Source organism: Colius striatus, chromosome 4 (assembly GCF_028858725.1).
Source record: "Colius striatus isolate bColStr4 chromosome 4, bColStr4.1.hap1, whole genome shotgun sequence".
NCBI classification, from domain to species: Eukaryota; Metazoa; Chordata; class Aves; order Coliiformes; family Coliidae; genus Colius; species Colius striatus.
The window spans coordinates 44,580,262-44,600,366 of NC_084762.1; the positions used below are offsets into that span (position 1 = coordinate 44,580,262).

Below are 20,105 nucleotides of genomic sequence, written 5' to 3' on the forward strand. Positions count from 1 at the left end.
AAAGATCCCTAAAACACATTCCAGTTTCAGATTTATCAGAGACATTATCAAACAAAAGGACAGACATCCCTCTAGACATTTGAAGACTCAATGCTGACAATTAATAGCTTGACTTTTACATTTCCAAGCTCTAACTTAAGGAAACATATTAGATGCTTAGCTTCAAAGGGCTTCACTGAACAAATAAAATTTCCCAAGTAATCAGTAGAGCAATGCATCTAGGTATTATTAGTATGTCAGTAATATTTGAAATCCTATTAAATAATATGGATGTCATGGTTTGACATGATAGTAAGGGGGAAGGGGCTGTAAAGATGGCTTCTGTAAGAAGTTGCTCGCAACTCTCCCCAGCTCTGAGCCAGACCCACTTCTGGGGCTGAGCCAATTAGACACCTCCAAGATCACTTTTTAAGAAGAAGCCAGAAGAGGAGGATTCTTCCTCCATCTTCTTCCTTCTTCTGACCCTTCTTTTCCTTCTGGCTGGTGGTGGTGCAAGGAGTAGGAACAGTGAGAGACACAACCATGCGGACTCCAAGGTCAGTGATGAAAGAGAGGAGGAGGTGTGCTGGAGCAGAGACTCCCCTGCATTCTATGGAGAGAACTGGTGAAGCTGAGATTTATTTTCATTTCTTTAAAGACTCTGCATCAGCAGTAGAGACTCATTTTGATAATGAGCCCGCATCAGGGGCAGAGACTCATTTTGCTAAAGCTGGCCCCAGACCACGGGCAGCGATTCACTTCATTAAAGGCCCTGAGCCAGGGACAGTGACTATGGCTGGAGGAGGCCGTGTTCCATGGGGGGGGACCCAACCACTTCACTGCAGACCCCGAGCCAGGGGCAATGATTTTCTTCTTTAAAACTATGGCCGGAAGAGGCCGTGTCCCAAGGGAGGTACCCTGTGTCACTATGGCCGGAGTAAGCCGTGTCCTGAGGAAGAGACCCAATGTCCACAGCTGTAACTGTGGGGAGGAACCCACGACAAAGCAGCTCATTTAACTTATGCCCAGAAGAGGCCTTGTCCTGAGAGAGGGACCCTGCAACTGCAGAAACTGCAACCTCAATGAAGAATCCATGCCAGAGATATTCACCAAGGACTGCATCCCATGTGAGGGAATCTATATCGGCAGAAGCCACAGCTGTTGGGAACAACCCACACCAGAGAAGTTTGTTAAGGACTGTGTCCCGGGGGAGGAACCCCGTGTTGGAGCAGGGGAAGAATGCCAGGAGTCGTCCTCATCTGAGAAGACAGAAGCAGCAGAGCCCATCTATGAGAGACTGACCACATCCCCCATTCCCTGCCCCTCTGAGCCATTGTGGGGGAGGAGGTAGAGATATCAGAGGAGCAGTGAGCTGGGCCCGGGAAGAAAGGAGGGATGGGGGAGGGAGATCTTAAAGTGCTGGTTGTAATTTTCTCATCATCCTACTCCCTTTTTGCTTTTATTCTGTTCTGTTTCTTGTAGAATAAACTTTCCTACTTTCCTCTCTAAGTCAAGTACTGGAGTCTGTTTTGCCCAGAACCAAAAGTGGCAGTGAGCCCTCCCTGCCCTTGTCTCAATCCACAACAACCTTGCTTATCTTTTTACTCCCATTTCACTGGGGCCTCTGCCATCCTAACAAGGGTGAGGGTGAATGTGGGCACTGACCGAGAGACTGTCGTGGTGCTGCTGTGCTAGCTGGGCTAAACCATGATAATAGGTCACTGTATGGTCAAACAAAGGCTAGTGGGATCTGAGTCAAGTTTCAGTTAGAGGCGTTAAGGCTATTGCATAGACCAAAGCCCAGAGTCAGCTCAGTAGGTGAAAAAGCAAAAGAAAAGCATCTCATATTAAAAAAATACCTTAAATGTAATAGAATGGACCAAATCAAAAGGAAAATAAGATCTTTAAGCTAAACATACAGACAAAAGGAAAAAAAATCAAAAAGGCCCACCCATATTCATAATTTCTCTTATATCACAATATCTAACGAGCAATTTCCCAGTAGAGAGAATCAAACTTGAATCTCTTCAGTACCTGAACACCACAAAAGATTAATTATGGCACACAACTGCAGGGTTTCAGCAATTATTGGGCTGTGGAAAGACAGGATATTGTAGTTAATGATTCTACCTGAGGTGGAATGACGGCACATTTGGCCGCCACGGAGGTAAGAGCAAGGTAAGTACCAATGCTCTGATGTGTGGCCAGGTCAGCTAACAGCAAGACAGGCTCTTCTAAAAAGGTGGAAAACTACATGTGGCTCAAAAGGGACACAAATGACAGTATCAAAATTTAAGAATGAAATTAAAACAGGAGGTTGAACTGGGGTGAGCAGGGCAAGAGGTTGGAGCATTTCAGTTTTAGTCATATCTTTCCAAACCAAGGAAGATGGCAAGCAATATTTGCAGAAGATTTGAAACAACAGTGCCAGTCTGTACGTTTGTCATAAAACTTACTGCACACAGAGCTCAATAAACTGATGAAATGTGTTCTGTAATATAGTTGCCCGTGAGATCTGGAGACTAGACCTAGTGACACATATTGTCTTTTCTCATACAGTGGTCTTAAATCTGACTTCCTCTCCTGCTGTCTTCGACTTCCCTACATGTGTAAAATGCAGGACTCTTGGTTCACAGGCCACTGCATTCATATTGTCTTTGGTGTTGATCTGCATGTTTTCTGCCTCACTGCACTTCACTTTTAGTTTGTTGGATTTGAACAAATGTAGGCAATCAGAGGAAAATGCAGTTATAACATGGTTGCAGCCAGTTGTTTTCCAAGTGATAAGAAATCTTACTGGTAACTGGGGGTGGGTGCAGACATAACCTGGGCTGGTGGGCTTGGAGCATTGTGCTGGCAGATGCTAGCAGAGGGTTACAGTCAGTTCACCTCCCTCATCTATGGAAATGGATTCAAGTTTTCCAAGGCTAATTAACTTTGCTAAGCCCCTTTGTGAGTCCAGGCTGAGAGTACAATGTGTTACAAATGTCTTAATTGAGGCAGTTTGGCAATTCAAAAATGAATACATACACACACAATCTTCATGAGGTGTATTTAACTAGCAGCCAGGAAACCATCAGAGCTCTATTGGCTAACATTTCAGGAATATAGAGTTTGGCAGCTTCCTTTTAAAAGCCACTAGTGGAATGGAGCAGCAAGCAAAAATATTTCCTAATATTCTGGTTTTACTCATCCTTCAAATGATGGTGTCATGAAAGTGGAGTAATATTGGATAATATGGTGACAAAGGAATGATGATATTTCCCTACTGATAAAACAGTGAATATTTATCTCTAGCTACCTGTTCTTGAACTTCTCTAGTTGTACTTTTTCACTGTCTCACTTTGGAGCAAGCTATGTGCAATACAAGTAGAAAAGAGCTAAGTACCTTTCGTTGAGTGGAAACTGATATGGAAATGCTGATCATTGTCTGCTACCTGACAGAAATATTCATCTAAAAATACACTACCTTCCCCCTAAACCTGCACTTCACTTTCACAGAAGTGAAGCATAAGCAGACCTTAGAAAGACTGAAGCAGAAAGTCTACTGAATTTATGATTAATAAGCATGTCAAATTTTATAACAGCATCCTTATGTGGACACAGCTAATGGCCTTAACATTGCTTCCAGAATCAAAATTGAATGGTTGAGCAGACTTAGCCTCAGGAAGGCCCATAGTGATAAGGGAACCATCAGAGAAAATAGGTGTATGCATTTTTCAACCTGTCAAGTGAAAAAAATCACAGATGATGATAAGTCAAGGATATGCCCTCTCGTATAGGAGTTGTATGAATGTTTGTGCTGAACAAGAACTCCTCCTAAACAAGAGGGAAAAGGTGAATGTAAGCAACAGAAAGCTGCAAGATTATCCTGTAAATTACACTCACCCAAGAGCAATAATTACTCTGAATCAGCATTTAAATGGAGGGAGATGTTTTCTGCTACTCAAAGCTGTTGAAAACTGCTAACCCAGTAAGAAGCTCAAGAAGAAACACGCATATGGGGAGAAACAGCAAAAAGGGGCCACCAATTTGAGTAGAATAACATACAGACTTCAGAATGATGTAGATTTTTGAGGAGGATTTTGTCTGCCAGTGTTATCAAAGGCTTTAGAAAACATCTCAAGCCACAAGGACTGAACCAGGCTGGAGGTGATAAGGACTAGGAAACTGTAAACTGGAGGACAGTCTAAGGACCAGCCAACCTGATGCAAATTTGCCTTCCTGTGAGGCACCTTGTTGTTATCTGGTTGCTGAAGATGAGACCGAGGGGATTTCGCACCAGCTAGGTCTCATACAGAAAGACACATGCCAAACTTGTTATTTCTGTTTCTAATCAGCAAAACAATGCGTACTAGTATGGACATGGGTAAAATGTAAAGCATTGGACATGGCATGTTGTCTTTTGTTATTGATAATTCCTGATCTCCTGGATTAGTCTTCTGGGAAAGACAATAAACAGTGAGTCAGAGATGTTGTTTGTGTCAGCCCTAACTCTCCCCAGTAAATCTCATTAACAAATCTTAGCTACTACTATAATGTTTACATGCTTTATTAGTTTTCAAATAAATGCTTTGAATTAAAAAAGAAAAATGCTGTAAAGGTAGAAGTCATACATGAAGAGGAATCCTTCATTAGCAATGCTATACAACCATAACACATTCTTGCAGAAGTGGTATCTGAATAACTTATTGAACTGTCCAGACAATCACTGAAAAGCATTGGAAGAAGGACTGTCATTTGTTTTGTCTATGTGTCACAAGTAAAACCTGCTGCAAAAATGGTAACTAATTTTCTGAGATTCTGTTGCTATGTAATAAGCACAGCTCTGCACCACTGACTTGTGAGAGTATCAGCTGCGATAGACTAACAGTCTTGCTCTCATTTCACAGCCTGGAAAACTTTTTTCCTTTGCTCTTATTAGGAAAGCCTCCCTAATTCCCTCCATGTTTTTACCACCAGACTGACCAATGGTGTCCAACAGTGCTACAGAGGCAATTTTTTTCCTAACTAGCTCCCTCAGGGTGATTGTACTCTCTAATGCATGCAGGTCTATATTTCTTCCACTACTGTATGGATAGCTTGTAGAAAGTATTAATTTTTACTATTACAGTTTTTGAAAACAAAAAGGGAATAGAATCAGGCAACACACTGCAGCAATGATCTCCAGTCTCCTCGTCATTTTGCTGCACAGTGAGTCCTTTTCAAGCCACCCATGACCATAATTACCACTGCACAGCTCAGCTGAAACACAGGCTTTGTCAGCACCACAGAACTATGGCTCCTGTCTGTGCAGACTTGACAGGGAGAGTGGCCCCTGATGAAGACTTACTTCCTAAGACATTTAGACAATTTGGGGGCTTCTAATTCAAGTGCTGACAGGTGAGCCCTCTTTCAGACATGAAGAATACATGTGATAGAGTGATAAAGTTAATTATTTTCTTTAAAAAAACAGTGCTAAGTATTACTCTGACCTCTGGTTATGTCTCTTTGTAGGTAGCCACCATTTTCATAAGTTGTAGAGCTACATTATATATTTCTTGAACAATTATTTAAAATCTTATGTTCTAGAATTAAAGAACATTTTGATACAATCCATTGCATTTAGATAATTTGAGAACACCTGTGACTGTGGGAAGCTATTTTGTATTCTGGGGCATAAATTGGACAAAAATATTTTTGAAACAAGAGAACAAATTCAGAATCAATGTCACTCAGTGTTGTGTATTTGTATTTTTAAAGTAGCACCTGTTAATTCTCAGCTGGAATGTGATCTCTGGTTTTGCATCTTAAACATTCACATATATCTCAAAGTCAAAAATGAGGGAACTTTCTTACAGACCATTACAATCACATCATTGCATCCCTTCTGACACTAGAAAGAGCTCTGTCTACTGATTAATCAAGAACTGTGCCTGAATAACTAATTTCCTTTTATTTGAACTCTCTGTTGACATTTTAGCAGCAAATAGCTGTACAATATTCACTGAATTTGTTCAGTTGTTGTGGCAGTTAAGACAGAAATGTATGAGTCTTTACATCTTCATTGAACAGAGATTTTCACACACTGCTGAAGTTATTAAATGTACATTATATAATATATTACCTGAAAGTCCATTGATTCTTGACAAATGCTAGGAAAAAGCATCACAATTTGAATATTTAAAGTAAAACCATTCAAAGGCATACAGATTATGCTGGAGTATAGGAATCAAGCTTGCTGTTGCAAGATTTGTTCATGAGATTCCCATTCTCTAAACCCTTGAGCATACTAGTAGACCATAAAGGAGCCACTGAAATACTTCATCAATTATGTAAGTACAGGTACTTCAATACATCATAACATACGTACAGTAGTTGTGATTTTATTGATTGCCTCAAACAATGCTATGATTAATATCACAGTGATGTGTGCTTTCAGGAAACACCCAAATTATCCTTGTATTCAGATTAGAAAAATGCCTCTTATGACATTGTGACCTGCTGTCAGAATATGTTTTATTCAGAGAGATGTTGAAACTGGGATCTTTAACATCACTAAATGGCTTATGATATTGCCCACCACTGGCTCTAACTGTTCCGCTTGCTCTTCCAACTGGTTTGGGACTGCCTAAGAAGCACAGCCACTTGCCTTTTTTTGAAGACCTGTTTGCAAAACAGGTGATGCCATTTGGAAACGTTGTCAAAAATAAAACATTCCTCTCTCTGTGAATGAAAGGTATTGAGCTGGTGAGCTCTGGCCAGAGGGGGGCATTCAGCTCCAGAAGCAGCATCTGGTCTGACTTTAAATCATGTCCCGACTATAGCTGCCTCCTCATCCTCTGCCTCTGGACATGAAGGCAGAGAGAGAGCAGACAGTGCAGGCATGCTCTGCCCAGTGGCACAGTCCTAATTAGGAGTCTGGAGTCTGGGAGTAGAGCCTTCATTTTGGGGGCGTCTCTCTTGGTTTAGCCATGCAACTCCCTGTTTATGTACCCTGGATCTATGTCACGCTGGTGGATCCTACTTTAGTTTTAAACCTGTTGCATTTCTGTTTCTCCAGGATTTCTGCAAGTTTAGTTGGCTTATGACTACCACTACCCTGTATGCTAACCCCTTTGTTGAGTCACTGGCCATTTTCTAGCTCTGCCCTGTGAAATCTCATCCATAAAATATAAATTCGGGACTTTGGCTTTTCAGAGAACAGAAAGAATCATAATAGTAGAAATATACGTTCTTCAAACCCTTTTCCTCACAGCACCTGAGTCCTGATTCAGAAAGATCACTTTTAGACATAAAAGGATAATTCAATCATGATTTAGTTTCTCTTCCTCTGAGACTCCAATCCAAGAATGATTTATTGAAAATTGTCATGATAGCTGTTATGTTTCAGACATTCTTGGAAACACTCTTTCATAACATGGAGCCAATTCACATAGGCATGAAGATGAGCTTTATTTTAAAGACAGGTGTTTAAAAATACATATTAAAGTGTGAAAAAAAAATTGAATTTAAACTGAACAGCTATTAGCTTTGCTAGATAGTCTTTTATGGTAACAATTGCCTATAAATCATTTACTGCTGGCAAGACATTTGATCTCAAGCAAATTCTTTGGACTTTGTTGGCTTCGCTGCAGTCGTTGCTGCAAAGTCTGGCATGTGGTACTTTCAAATTCCAGGCTCAGTTATTCACTGGTTTATTTGGGTTTTTTTTTCTGTGGTAAAGTTTGAACTGACTTTAATGAGAGATTTACTGCCGGAAGGGATGTGGAATTTATTATTTTGTCAGTATTACACCATTTTAAACAAAATATATGGTAGTTAAACCCATTACCCATTACCTTGGCAAAGCTATTGAACCTATGAGCTTTGAAGGCATCCTACCTGTCAAATGCAAATAAACTACTTCAATTTGGTGCCAGCAGGAACTCAATATCAGAAATTTTCCCGGGAAAAAAAAAGCACCACAAAGGTTGTTTTTTCTTTGAATTTTTCAAATAGATGAGACTACATTTAGATAAGGCAAAAGATAGATACTATGCCCATAAACACAATGAAATTCTATATGCAAGAAGTACACACTGCACTGGCATTAATGTTCAGCCTTGCATATCACCTCCTGCAGCCACCCACACTCCTCTTCCACCTACACTTCTGCAACCTTCTTGGGACTCTACTTCTTATGGAAATGGTGTCAGAAGAAGGGTGTGCAAAATAGGCCTGGTCCTGTCAATATTCAGTCACTATCTGCATGACAAAGACATTCATGGAGCTGGTTAATTTACATAGGGCAGGTGAAAAATAAACACATGAACCTCCTGCTTTATGAAATAAGCTAGTGCTAAACCGTTCAGGAGCAGGAAAATTCCTCTACACATAGCCTGTCTCATCATTTTTTCCATCAGAGTGACTGTTTTGTCTGCCTGAAGCATCCAAAGCTGGCCAGCTTAACATCGGGCACCGGCAGCACCAAATGCCAGCCCGCAGCAGCCGGCAATCGGACCTGCGCTTTCTGGTTTGCTTTGGGAGACGTGTGAAAAACGCAAAAAGTTATCAACAAAGAGGAAGCTGATGTGTTCTGCTCTGCCAACAAGGGTTGCACCGATTTCGTCAGCACGTTCGAGTGGATGTTACCAGGAAAGGAGTTAAAGGTTTGGACTTGCAGTTTTACAGTGCCATCCAGTGGCTGTTTTAAACGGCTGCAGAATAAAATCAGGAAAACCTGGCACGCACTGAAAGCTTCACCGTGAAGCAAGGTTTTCAGATTTGAATGAACGTAAGTCTTAAAAGTGAAATCGCATCAAATTGATTAGCTGCAGTTTATATTTACTGTTTTAAAATAATTGAATTTTTATTACAAGCATTTACTCGTTAATGTTTTAAGTACTTCTTTACTTTTGAAACAATGTATGTTTTTAATTAGTATTAATAATTTTATTAAAAACCCAATTAAACATCCAGTAAGTACACATTCCACCAAGGCATAGCCTTGTCACACACTTAGCAGTGTGTGAAAACTGAAGTGGTGATTAAAAAAGTCTCATTAGGAAATTCTTAACCTACATGTTAGTGATTTGGTTTGGAATTTAAAGCTGAGGTTTCTTTCCCATAGGATCTTACGTTTTCAGCTTCATTGTCATGCCAATTAATTGAATCTTATATGTTATTTGTGTCATCAGCTTACAGAGTTTACAGAGTACTTTAGAAATGTGATAAGGTTTCACCAAAAACCACAGTGTAAACTCTGTGTGCTGACTTGTTTATTTCGTCACTGACTCATTTTCAGTCATTCTTTTACAGAACAACTTTCAATGTTCAATAGCTCCCTATATTCTATTAAAAATCCTACAGAAATTATAGATATTTTTCCTGTTCCTTGTTGACATTTATATAAGAGTCTTAAAAAAAAGGGAAAAAAAAAAAAGAGAGAGAGAGAGAAACCCATGGCTTCGCGGACAGATCAAGATGAGATAAAAACGTTATCTTCAGGCTGCTGGTGCCTCTTACCAGAGAGGTGCACATTCCTGGGAGTACCTGCTGCAGGGTCACCTCGGGCTTCATGGTAGTGCAAACGGAAGGGGGAAAGGTTTCTTGCAGTAGGGAAAGAATTTTAATTGCTGCTCCCAGGATTTAATTGCCTGCTCCCTGAAGATGACCAGAAATCTGCAGGTAAGGTAAATACAAAGCTGCATTGTCACTGTAGATATCCATTGACTAAAGCTTGATAATGTTTTCATTTGTTTAAACACTGATGTTTCTTGATTGAAGTAAAAAACGAGGTAAGATCTCATAAGATCTCCCCTCATCAAAGTGATTGGCTTTGCGTCTCTTTCTCCAGAACAAACCTCTAATTAGCAATGGAGTTTACACAGCAATGCTACCTTAGTAAATACAGCCTGACAGTCCATCCACCTGTCAAATTTACGTAGATGCAATTTTCTCTTCTTGCTATACAATTCAGATTCTAAATGTTTCCAGTATCTCATGATTTTTTTAAATATCATTCTTTTTTTAAGTGGAGCAGATACCTCGAGAGATACTAAAAAATGTTAGACTGCTTCCTCACTAATGAACATTTGTTTACATAGCACAAAAGAGACAGCAAATGCTACTGTCAGGTTCAGTAGCTGTTAACACTGACTTTGCACTGCAGATAGCTAAATCAGTAGAAAGTGGATCAGAAAATAAGTTCTAGTCAGTGTAATTTAACTTGGTGTTATTAAAATAAGACCACCCTGTAGACTTTTCCCTTTTGCACATATTTATTTACAAATTAATGAGGTATCTGATTTGTCCTCTTTTCTAAGTCAGGCTATTCTTTCAACACAACTGAAAGACCAATTCCATAACTACTTGAAGATAGTTCAACGTAAAAGTATGTAATTTAAAAAAATCACACACTTCAAATAATGCAGAATTATTGTTAAAGATAACTCAGTTAACTCTGCTTCCATTATGCATACTAATAGTAATGTTTGAGTGGCAAAGGATCTCCCTAAATAGCATTAGAAAGGTGAAGTACAGAGTTTTCCAAACTGCATTCTCCTATTTTTATCCACTTGTGAAAACCCAGTTGGAATACATATAAAGTTACCAATCAGGTAGTAAGAAGGTATATTCATCAGTGTTTACAAACAGGAAGAGTAGTGCAGGTTTTGAAATGATGCTCCCTGAACCTCACATTAAGGCACTCTTACTGTTCCTCAAATGAGGAACCTGACATAATTTTTTTATCACTATTTTTTAAATGGCTTCTGATTTGATTCTTAGGCAGGGCTAATTTCTTGAAAACTGGAAGTGATAAATTATTCAGTTTGCTAATAATGCCCTTTCCAGATAGGTGTAAGGCACTTTCTTACAATAGCAGGAATGGCAGTTAAGATTAAAAAATAGCTCACATTATGCACATTGTTCCTCCCACATTAATAAAGTCAAATTGCCTCTTGAATTAGATTCTATGGCAAATTTCTATAACAGAGGCTTAAAGCTGACATCAAAGTCATGCTTAAGAGTATAAATAAATTACTTAATTTTAAAAGCTACAGAAGACAACTGGAGATGTTCATTGTTCCACAAGCTGGACCAAGAACACACATTTAAGCTCTTAGCTTTCATCTTCTCTGGTCCTCAAAATCTCAGCACCTGCTGTTAGATGCTCAACCACAACACTGATGCCCTATGAATCTTTTCCCAATTGCATATCTGACTACACTTGAGAAAAAAATGCAAATTCACTGAAGAAAAGATCAGAAGGTATGATTAACTGATTTACTAGTTTTTAATACTTTCTGCAAAATAATAATGAAGCCAAAATTAGTCACAAATTTTAATCTGCTCTCACAAATTAATTGTGATTTGTATATGAACTAAATTATGAATTCTTTATCCATTCAGAATCATCTGATATGTTAGGAGCACAAATTAAATGCCATTCAGCTTACATCTCTGTGAGGGCCAGGTTATAACCTTCCTAATACAAATTTGGAAGTGATGGTTTTGAATCCTTCAGGTCCAACAAGTACTTCCCACAAATCCAAGATCTGTTTGAAGATGGCAAAGGAAGTGACTGGGAAAAGAAAGAACTGCCCACCATAGGAGAAGATCAGGTTCAAGACTAAGTTCACAAGCCCCAGAGACCTGATGAGATGCATCCATGGGTCTTGAGGGAAGTGAATGAGGTAAATGAAATGACTAAGCCAGTATCTATCATATCTGAGAAGTCATGGCAGTCCAGTGAAATTCCTACGTACTGGAAAAGGAGAAACATAACCCACATTTTTTAAAAGGGAAGAAAGGAAGACCCAGGGAACTACAGACCAGCCAGTCTCACCTCTGTGCCTGGTGAGATCATGGAGCAAATCCTCCCAGACACTATGCTAAGGCACATGGAAAATAAGGTGGTGAGTGGTGACAGCCAACATGGCAAACCATACTTGATAAATTTGGTGGCCTTCTATAATGGGGTTACAGCATCAATATGTAACAGAAGAGCAACTGAAGTCATCTACCTGGACCTGTGCAAAGCAATTGACACTGTCCTGCATGACATCTTTGTTTCTAAATTGGAAAGACATGGATTTCATGGATAGATCACTTGACGGATAAGAAACCAGATGGTTGCACTCAAAGCATTGCCATCAACATCTCAATGTCCAAGTGGAGAGCAGAGACAAGCGGGTAGGTATTGAGACCAGCACTGTTTAGCCTCTTTGTCAATGACACAAAGCTGTGTGGTACAGTTGACATGCTGGAGGGAAGGGATAGTATCCAGAGGGGCTTGGACAGTCTTAAGAGGTCCGTGTGAACCTCATGAAATTCAACAAGACCACGTGAAAGGTCCTGCATTTTGGCTGGGGCAATTCCAAGCACAAACACAGGCTGAGCAAGAAGTAGGTTGAGAGCAATGCTATGGAGAAGGACTTGGGGATGCTGGTTGTTGAGAAGCTCAACATGACACAGCCATGTGTGCTTGTGGCCTAGAAAGCCAACTGTATCCTGGGTGCACCAAAAGAAGCACAGCCAGCAGGTCAAGGGAGTTGATTCTACCCTTCTACTCTGCTCTTGTGAGACTCCATCTGCAATATTGTTCTCACCTCTGGGGCCATCAATGTGTAGGAACACATGGACATATTGGAAAGAGTCCAGAGGAAGGCTATAAAGATGACCAGAGGGCTGGAGCACCTCTCTTATGAAGATAGTTGGGGTTATCCAACCTGGGGAAAGGAAGGCTCTGAGGAGACGTTATAGCAGCCTTCTGGTACCTAAAGGAGACTACAAGAAAAATGAGGGCCTTTTTACTGATAGGACAAGGGGTAATGGCTTAAAATTGGAAGAAGGTAGATTTAGCTTAGATATTAGGAAGAAGGTCTTCACTAGGAGGGTGGTGAGGAACTGGAACAGCTTGCAAAGAGATGTGGATGCTCCATCCCTGGAAGAGTCTAAGGCTAGGCTGGATGGGACTTTGAGCAACCTGTCTTGTGGAAGGTGTCCCTGCTCATGGCAGGAGACTTGGAACTAGATGATCTTTAAGATCCCTGCCAACACAAACCATGTTATGATTCCATGATCAGTAAGATTTTTCCTGCGGTTAATATTTGTTCTTTGTGTTATAGATGTTTGTCAAGAACTTCACTGTGAGTGTTCCTTTGCCTTTTCATTGTTTACTGGAGACTTCAAGGCCTTGCAAGTAATTTAATCAAAACGTAAGGAAAAGACTAATGTCCAGATTGAGAAGAATATTATGGAAGGGCTGTTGCTGATTACCTGCAGTGATGGTATTGTATTCTCTATTGCCTATGGCATTAATTTTTTCAACAAAAGAAAAATTAACGTGACTTCACTGTGATTTTGGGAGAGGAATGTATTCACCATAATACAATATATAATCTAATCATTCCTATTGGACAATAATCACAATTTCCAGCTTGTGAGCTGTTCACAGAAAACATACTGAGTCTTGCCTTTGACATCATTGATGTCAATGAGTCAGTTCTAGCAGGAAAACAGCAGAAACTTACTAACAGAAAAACATCCTGACTTATTTCCAAGTCATGCCATTCTTTCCAGGTATGGTTTCCTGCTACCCATTTTTGCTTGCTACCTGCATCTACTACTTCAGCAGCCATAAAGAGAAAAGAGTTAGAAAAAATCTCTTCATAGTCAGGTGCCTTGGCATGACTCAGGCATGTGATGTATTCACCACAATATAAAGAGATACTTATGTATTCAATTTCAAAGCAGGGGGTCTGAGGAAACTATGCTGCTTGCATCAGGCCTACCCAATGCTGCATGAAAGCAGAGTTCCCAGGATGAAGAGATTTAAGAATTACTCGGTATCTATATTCCTCTTATTATTAATCTCTTACTATTGAAACACTTTTATGACACTATTTATTACTGTACTTTTCTTACTGAGGTCAGGGAAGGACCCTACACATTCCACATGCAAGAATAGCCAGTGATGATGGTTCCGTGCCTTCTTAACTCCTGCCCACATCTCGTCCTTGGCAGGATTTTAGGCCTTTGTGATGCAGCCCTTGGTGCCTTGTTCCAAGCAGCATGGTTGGAGACTACCTTTAGCATCTGGGCTAGAAAATGGCTGTTCGTAGGAGAGAGTAACTGGGTGGTCATAGTCCCTTGAAAGCCTGAAGGCAAGGGTACCACTAAAGCTAGACATTCTCAGTGTGAGGGACATGGATGTGCATGAAGGTAGGGGCATGTACTAGACATGGCTAATAGCCCAAGCATTAAAAACCCTCTATGTTATGAGATTTACCCTTCTGGGAGTAGAGTAAGAGTTTACAGTTTCCTGTTTTCTTCTGCTACCCTTTTCGCACCCACTGTCCTGGAGCATCTGCTTGTCTCCAAAGCCAGTTCTCCTCTCTGGTGAGCGCTTAAATCTGGGCAATTCCTGAGGTCACTGAAACTTGTAGCATGAAGTGGGCAAGCCCTTGAGGGACCTTGTGTTCAGGGGCAGTTCACATATTGTATTTTTTTGCTGGGCAGAAGGCATTCAACCCACTCATGCATTTCCCACTGGCCTGTGACAGCTCTGTGCAGGCTCCTGGAGCAGATGTTTCTCATGTTCCTCTGAAACAGCAGATTTTCTTTAATCCTCAAGGAGCCTTTGCCATCTCAGAGACAAATTATTGTAACATTTTTGAAGCAATAGCTTGAAACCCTTTTCAGGAATAGGAAGGACAAAAACTTTTACTGCCAAAGCAGTGTCAGGCTAGAAGCTGAAGAACATTAGAAGGGACCTGGGGGATGTCCTGGCCTACATCTCCTCCCTTTGGTTGCACTTCCAGCTCATCAAGCCATGAAGGTGATGCCTTTGTTGAGATTAAGTTGTGGGCAGAGTGCGCTGTGAAGGGCCTTTTGCTTTGAATTTACTCCTCTCTTTGGTCTGTCACAGCCCAGATTTATGAACTTCTAAATGTACTCTTCCAAGGGAGGAAGAAAAGCACTTGAAGGGTTCTGGGGAACAAATGAAGAATTATCTAAACCAGATTTTAGTAGTGGATGAATGTTTATTAGAGGCAGATTGGCAGTTTACCGCATTGAGTTTTTTCCTCTGATTACAAATAATGATTATTTCCAGAATACTTTTTCAGAACTCTTGGGTGGTGCTTATGAGATAATGAGGCAGAGACAGAATGAGCAAAATGTGTATGCAAAAAAGCCCCCCAAAACCCAGCTAAAAATTCAAGCTATTGATAAACCCCCTTTTTTTAGCCATTAAATGAAGTTCTGGGTGGAATCATTGACTGGTTATATTAATACACCTCTTTCTGGAAACTATTCCAAATTCCCTATCCCGATTTCTGCAGATACTGTGTCAGTGTTGTTCACAGTCTAGAAATGTCTTACTATATGGTATGGAGTAAGGATCAATTGAGAGTGGGATGGGCATTAGGTTGGAATGGTGGAATGTGCAAGTTATTAAATGCTATGGAAGAGGAAAAGCAAGGGACTGTTGACAGCTATGAATACCCCCACCTCAAATCCCTCCAGGGTCAGGAGGTGACCTTGTGCTCCTGAGAGGCCTGAAGGGAACCTGCTATCAGCACAATAGCTCTGCCTTGAGCACTGCAACTCAGACAAAGGCTGAAAAAACATGTTTGGTGTTCACTTAAGAGTTTACTTAGGTGCAACACAGCAAAGCGTTCTGTTCAGACTCTGTGTATCTGGGCTTTCTCTGGTTTGAATTCTCCCAAACCACTGTTTTTGCCAAAGGCAACGTTTTTATCCATAAGTTGTTATCCACAGATGGCTAGATTAACATATTCACTTTGTGCTACATCATCCTAAGTATAGGATTTTCCATTCCTTTGCGTCTGAAGCACTTACTCCTTAAGGCAATTCTAATTCATGAATGCTGGTAAGAGAGAAAACAAGATTTTAAGAAGCTCCCTGTAACCACATCTCTGAGTATTTTCTATGTATTTATAGATAATTCTTTTCTTGTCTTACATAACAAATTTACTTTTTTTATTTTATTTTGTTTTATTTTATAGTAAATTTTAATTAACAAAACCAACAAGTGTGAAGCATTTGGAAATTACCTTTCCTAAAGTTTGTACCATCTCCTTTCGAGTTAAATTGGGGTCACACATAGCTTCGCTATTTTGCAATATAAAAGTCTCCTCTGCTACTTTAATTTGCAGTGCTACTGTTGATGTGGAGCATAGAGCAGTGCTCAGAGTTTCAGTTTATGCAGATGGTTTATGGGAAGTGTATAAACACGCATGAAATTGCAGTACCCCAAACTGCTTTCATTCTCACACAGCTTCTTGACTCATTCAAGATCTTATCCATATCACTGCATTCCATTTCCTCATCAGATTAGTTTGTCAATGACTAAGAAATTTGCAATCTTCAACTTACGGTACCTGACGTACTTGCTTGATGTACATGCGCAGTGGAGAGAAGCTGCGATTTTTGTCTCACATCATAATCATTCAAAGGTCATTAGAAATCTAGGTTAGGAAAGAATGATAATAGTAGAGCCATGTCTTGAACGAGGTATCATTCTCATTGCCTGGTACTTTGTAATACCAGCAATGAACTGTGGAAAAAAGAATGACAGAAAACAGTAATCCTCTTCTCTGAGGAGGTATGTACTCAAATGAAATTTGAGAAGAGTTGGTTTTCTTAGTAAATGACTATAATGGACATTGAACAACGGCGATGTAGTCCTGCAGACTAATTCAATGTATATATTTCAGTTACAATTTGTATAGAGAAGTTTCGTTAAATTATAATAATTGAGTCAGATGATAAAGTCCACAGATGGATCTCAATACACATGATCTAGCTCTTGTGGAATATTCCAATGAGGATAAATTAGAACTGGCAGTTATCATTGCATGGATATAAAATAGTACTCTTCAGCTTGCTGTAATTTGAAGAAATGGTTAAATGGATTATAAAGCTGTAAACTGGCAGGATTTTATGTTGCACAGATGCTCCCTCTTTCCCGTTTCTTTGTACTTGGCTCCCAACTGGTACTTGTGATCCTGAACAGAGGATTCCTTAACCTGACCTCTATGATTTTAGAACAAATGGCACTTTGGCTCTTGAAATTTGTTGACTTTTCTCTGCACAGATGTTTTGCTCTCCTCCTCCTAGCCTGCCCTGAAATTTAAGAAGTTCCTGGTGTGAGCAAAGGATGGATCTGTTGGAAGGGACAGATGTGGAGTGTTATTTATTTGCAGACTTGAAGGCCTTTGATAAGGTTTTATGGCAGAAATTTTTCATGTTTTATGTCCTTGACCCATAGATTTTTCCTGTGCGTCTATGTTTTGCTTATAAACATTGCCTTCTCAAGTATAACTCGTAACTCTGAGTTAAGTAGCTTAATTTTATGTTAAATACATAAATTATTGTTATTATTTTCCTGAATTTCTTTAACATGATCAATAAAAACATCCAGCCAGCCAAGCTGAAGTTGGAACTTCACATACAGCTGCTCCAAATTTGAAGAACGTACTTGCAGCCTAACTCTGGTCATGCAACTCATATATATTATTGCATTTGGAAATACAGTTTTAAGTGCTATACCATACAGAGCAGTACAATGTCCTGAAAAATAAGCAGCATACATTATTTGTGGGGACTCACATTTAAGACAGCATCTTTTGACCAAAATTTCCCCACCTTGACCTGCTTATTTCAGGCATACAGTTCTTTTCCCAGGAAAATATCATCCCTTACTGCAATTTTACTTGAAATATTTGTTAGGGAGTAGTCTAGATGTGAGCTCTGTGACCTGACAAATCTTAAAATAGGAAAGCCTCATGTGAGTGAAGTACTAACAGAATGTCTCTATCTTAAGTAATTTCTACAACCAGTTTGTTGTGGTTTATGCCGGTTTCAAGAGTCAGTTGATCATTGAAAGGTTGCAAAGACTTCCTATGGGACAAAACCAGTCAACCTCTTAGTTTACCAACTGAGGAAAGAATTAATGTCATTGACAAACATAGCTGATTTGCTGTGTTTATGTGGAGCAGAAGGCTCAAAAAATATCAGCACAGGCATGAATTTTCAAAGTTAGGGATGACAAAATTACAAGGAAAGCCTTGGCAGCTGATTTTTTTTTCTTCTTTAAAAAAAAACCAAGTGAATTTGTCTATTGTATGGGAAAGCTGCACGTTGAATTAGCTCAGCAATGCACTCCCCCCATGCACTTTTATCTTGTTACTTTGCATGCTCAGTTTTCCTTCCTCCCTCTCCTTTCAAAAATTTGTAGATCACCTATTACAGTTTTCCAGAACTTTTTAGGCATCAGACTCAAGTCCATCGCATCGCACCCCATGCACCCCCTGCAACGAGCAGCGAGGTGGATGTGCGGGGCAGACACATGGTGTGGGGGCGCACTCTCTGAGCGTGTCTGGGAGTATGTGTGTGTGCAAGGGGTTGTGTACGTGGGTGCGCGTGTGTGAAGGGGTGTACATTTGGGGGGGTGTGTGGTGTGAGGAGGCTGTGTGGAGGATGTGTGTGTGGGGGGTTTGAAGAGGGAGTGGGAGGGAGCGTATGTGGGGAGCGGTATGTGATAGTGATGGGGATGTGTGTGTGGAGGTGTTTGTAAGAGGACGTGTGTGAGACGGTGTGTGTGAGACGGTGTGTGTGAGACGGTGTGTGTGAGGGAGCCTGTGTATGTGAGGGGCTGTGTGTGTGTGTGTAAGAGCTGTGTGTATGTGAAAGAGTATGTGCGAGAGAACCCTGGGCGGTGGGCCGCGGGGCGGGGCGGGCCGGGGGCGGTGGAGAGCATATAAGGCAGGCGGGCTAGCTGGGGCTGGCAGGGTCCCTCACGGCGGCGGCGATGGGCAGCGGCGGGCGGCGGTTACTGGCGCTGCTGGCGGCGGCTTCGCTGCTGTGGGCGCCGGGGCAGAGCCAGCCCCGAGGTGAGCGCGGCGAGGGGTGGCTGTGGGGGGCAGGAGAGGGGAGTGTGCACTGCCCGCAATGCAATGCAATACCCGCAGAGTTTGGAGCCGCCCGCCGCGTGCGGGACGGTCTTTCGCTCCCGCGGCGCTGAGGGAGCCTAGCCGGCGTTCCCTTGGCCCCTGCCACGCAGAGCCGGTGCGGGGGGCCGGGCAGCGCTGTGAGAAGAGACCCGCGGGGGAAGGCGGGCTGGGGTCCAGCTGTGCTGCCCGGCTCTCTGCCACGCTTTTCCCTGTGCCCCCTTCTCCTTTATCCCTCCTCTCCCCCCCACCTCCGTGCGTTTGCGGCCGCCCTCCCCCCTCTCTCCTAGAGCCCTTTCTTCTCCCTCGGCGGCGGGGGCCACTTCGCCCGGCCGCCGCCGGGGCCGCCCACTCCCTTTGTGGGAGCCAAGAGACGCTGTGGAGCGGCAGAAACCCGGGGGAGGGGGCGGCCCCCACGGCACAGCCCCTGCTCTGCTCCCCGGAGCAGGGGGAGCGCGTCGGGGCCTCCGGTGTGGCGGGAGACGGAGTCGGAGCAGGGCAGGGTCCCGCTCCCTGGAGGGGAGCAGAGGGACTCGAAGGATGCCTCACGCTATTGCTAATGTAAACCAGATTAATCTTTGTTAAAGGGCGCGAGAGAGGATCAAAGCCACTCTCCAGTCGTGAGACTGAGGTAGCATGAGGATGTAGGAGGACTATTTTACGAAAGCTTTCTCTGTTTTGCACGTGGAGATGACCGGTGCGTTGCAGTCAGGACGCCGGAACGCTCCGCCACGAGTTCTCGCTTTCCTAGTAACTTCATCAAACTCATCCTCTTTGTTCGAAGTGCGGTAACGTGTGTTCTAGTGAGCCTAAAGTTTGCGAGAAGCAGCAGCAGCAGCTCACTCGCCCTTACTGTTCCAACAGCTGATTGCGGCACGCTGGATCTTAAGGGGAAGCACCAGTAGAAACCAGTGCCCTTACCTTAGACTTGATTCAGCTCCTGGTAGTACCAACGGCTCGTGCTCCTTTCACACTAGTCCCTAGCCGCATTGGGTCTCTATTAAAAAACACCCGAAAGGAATGGAAAATTATTGGAAGGCATATGTTGTGCACATGTGTAACTTAGGTTTCTTTAGGGTGAAGTGTGTTCAAGGTAGATCTAGTGTGAGAGATCAGCATCTGAATGTTTGCACACTGCTGTAAGAGAGTGTGTTTATAATATCACTGTGTGTATAGAACTTCACT

General features: G+C 41.8%; 1 protein-coding gene across 1 annotated transcript in view; it reads left to right on the forward strand.

Annotated features, from left to right (window-relative positions):
* The first annotated feature begins 18,781 nt into the window (after nucleotides 1-18,781).
* Nucleotides 18,782-20,105, forward strand: part of LAMA1 (laminin subunit alpha 1) — a 104,428-nt gene continuing 103,104 nt past the window's right edge. The window contains exon 1 of the mRNA XM_061994834.1: nucleotides 18,782-18,863. Coding sequence (XP_061850818.1) covers nucleotides 18,782-18,863 — 82 coding nt within the window. The remainder of the gene's footprint in view (nucleotides 18,864-20,105) is intronic.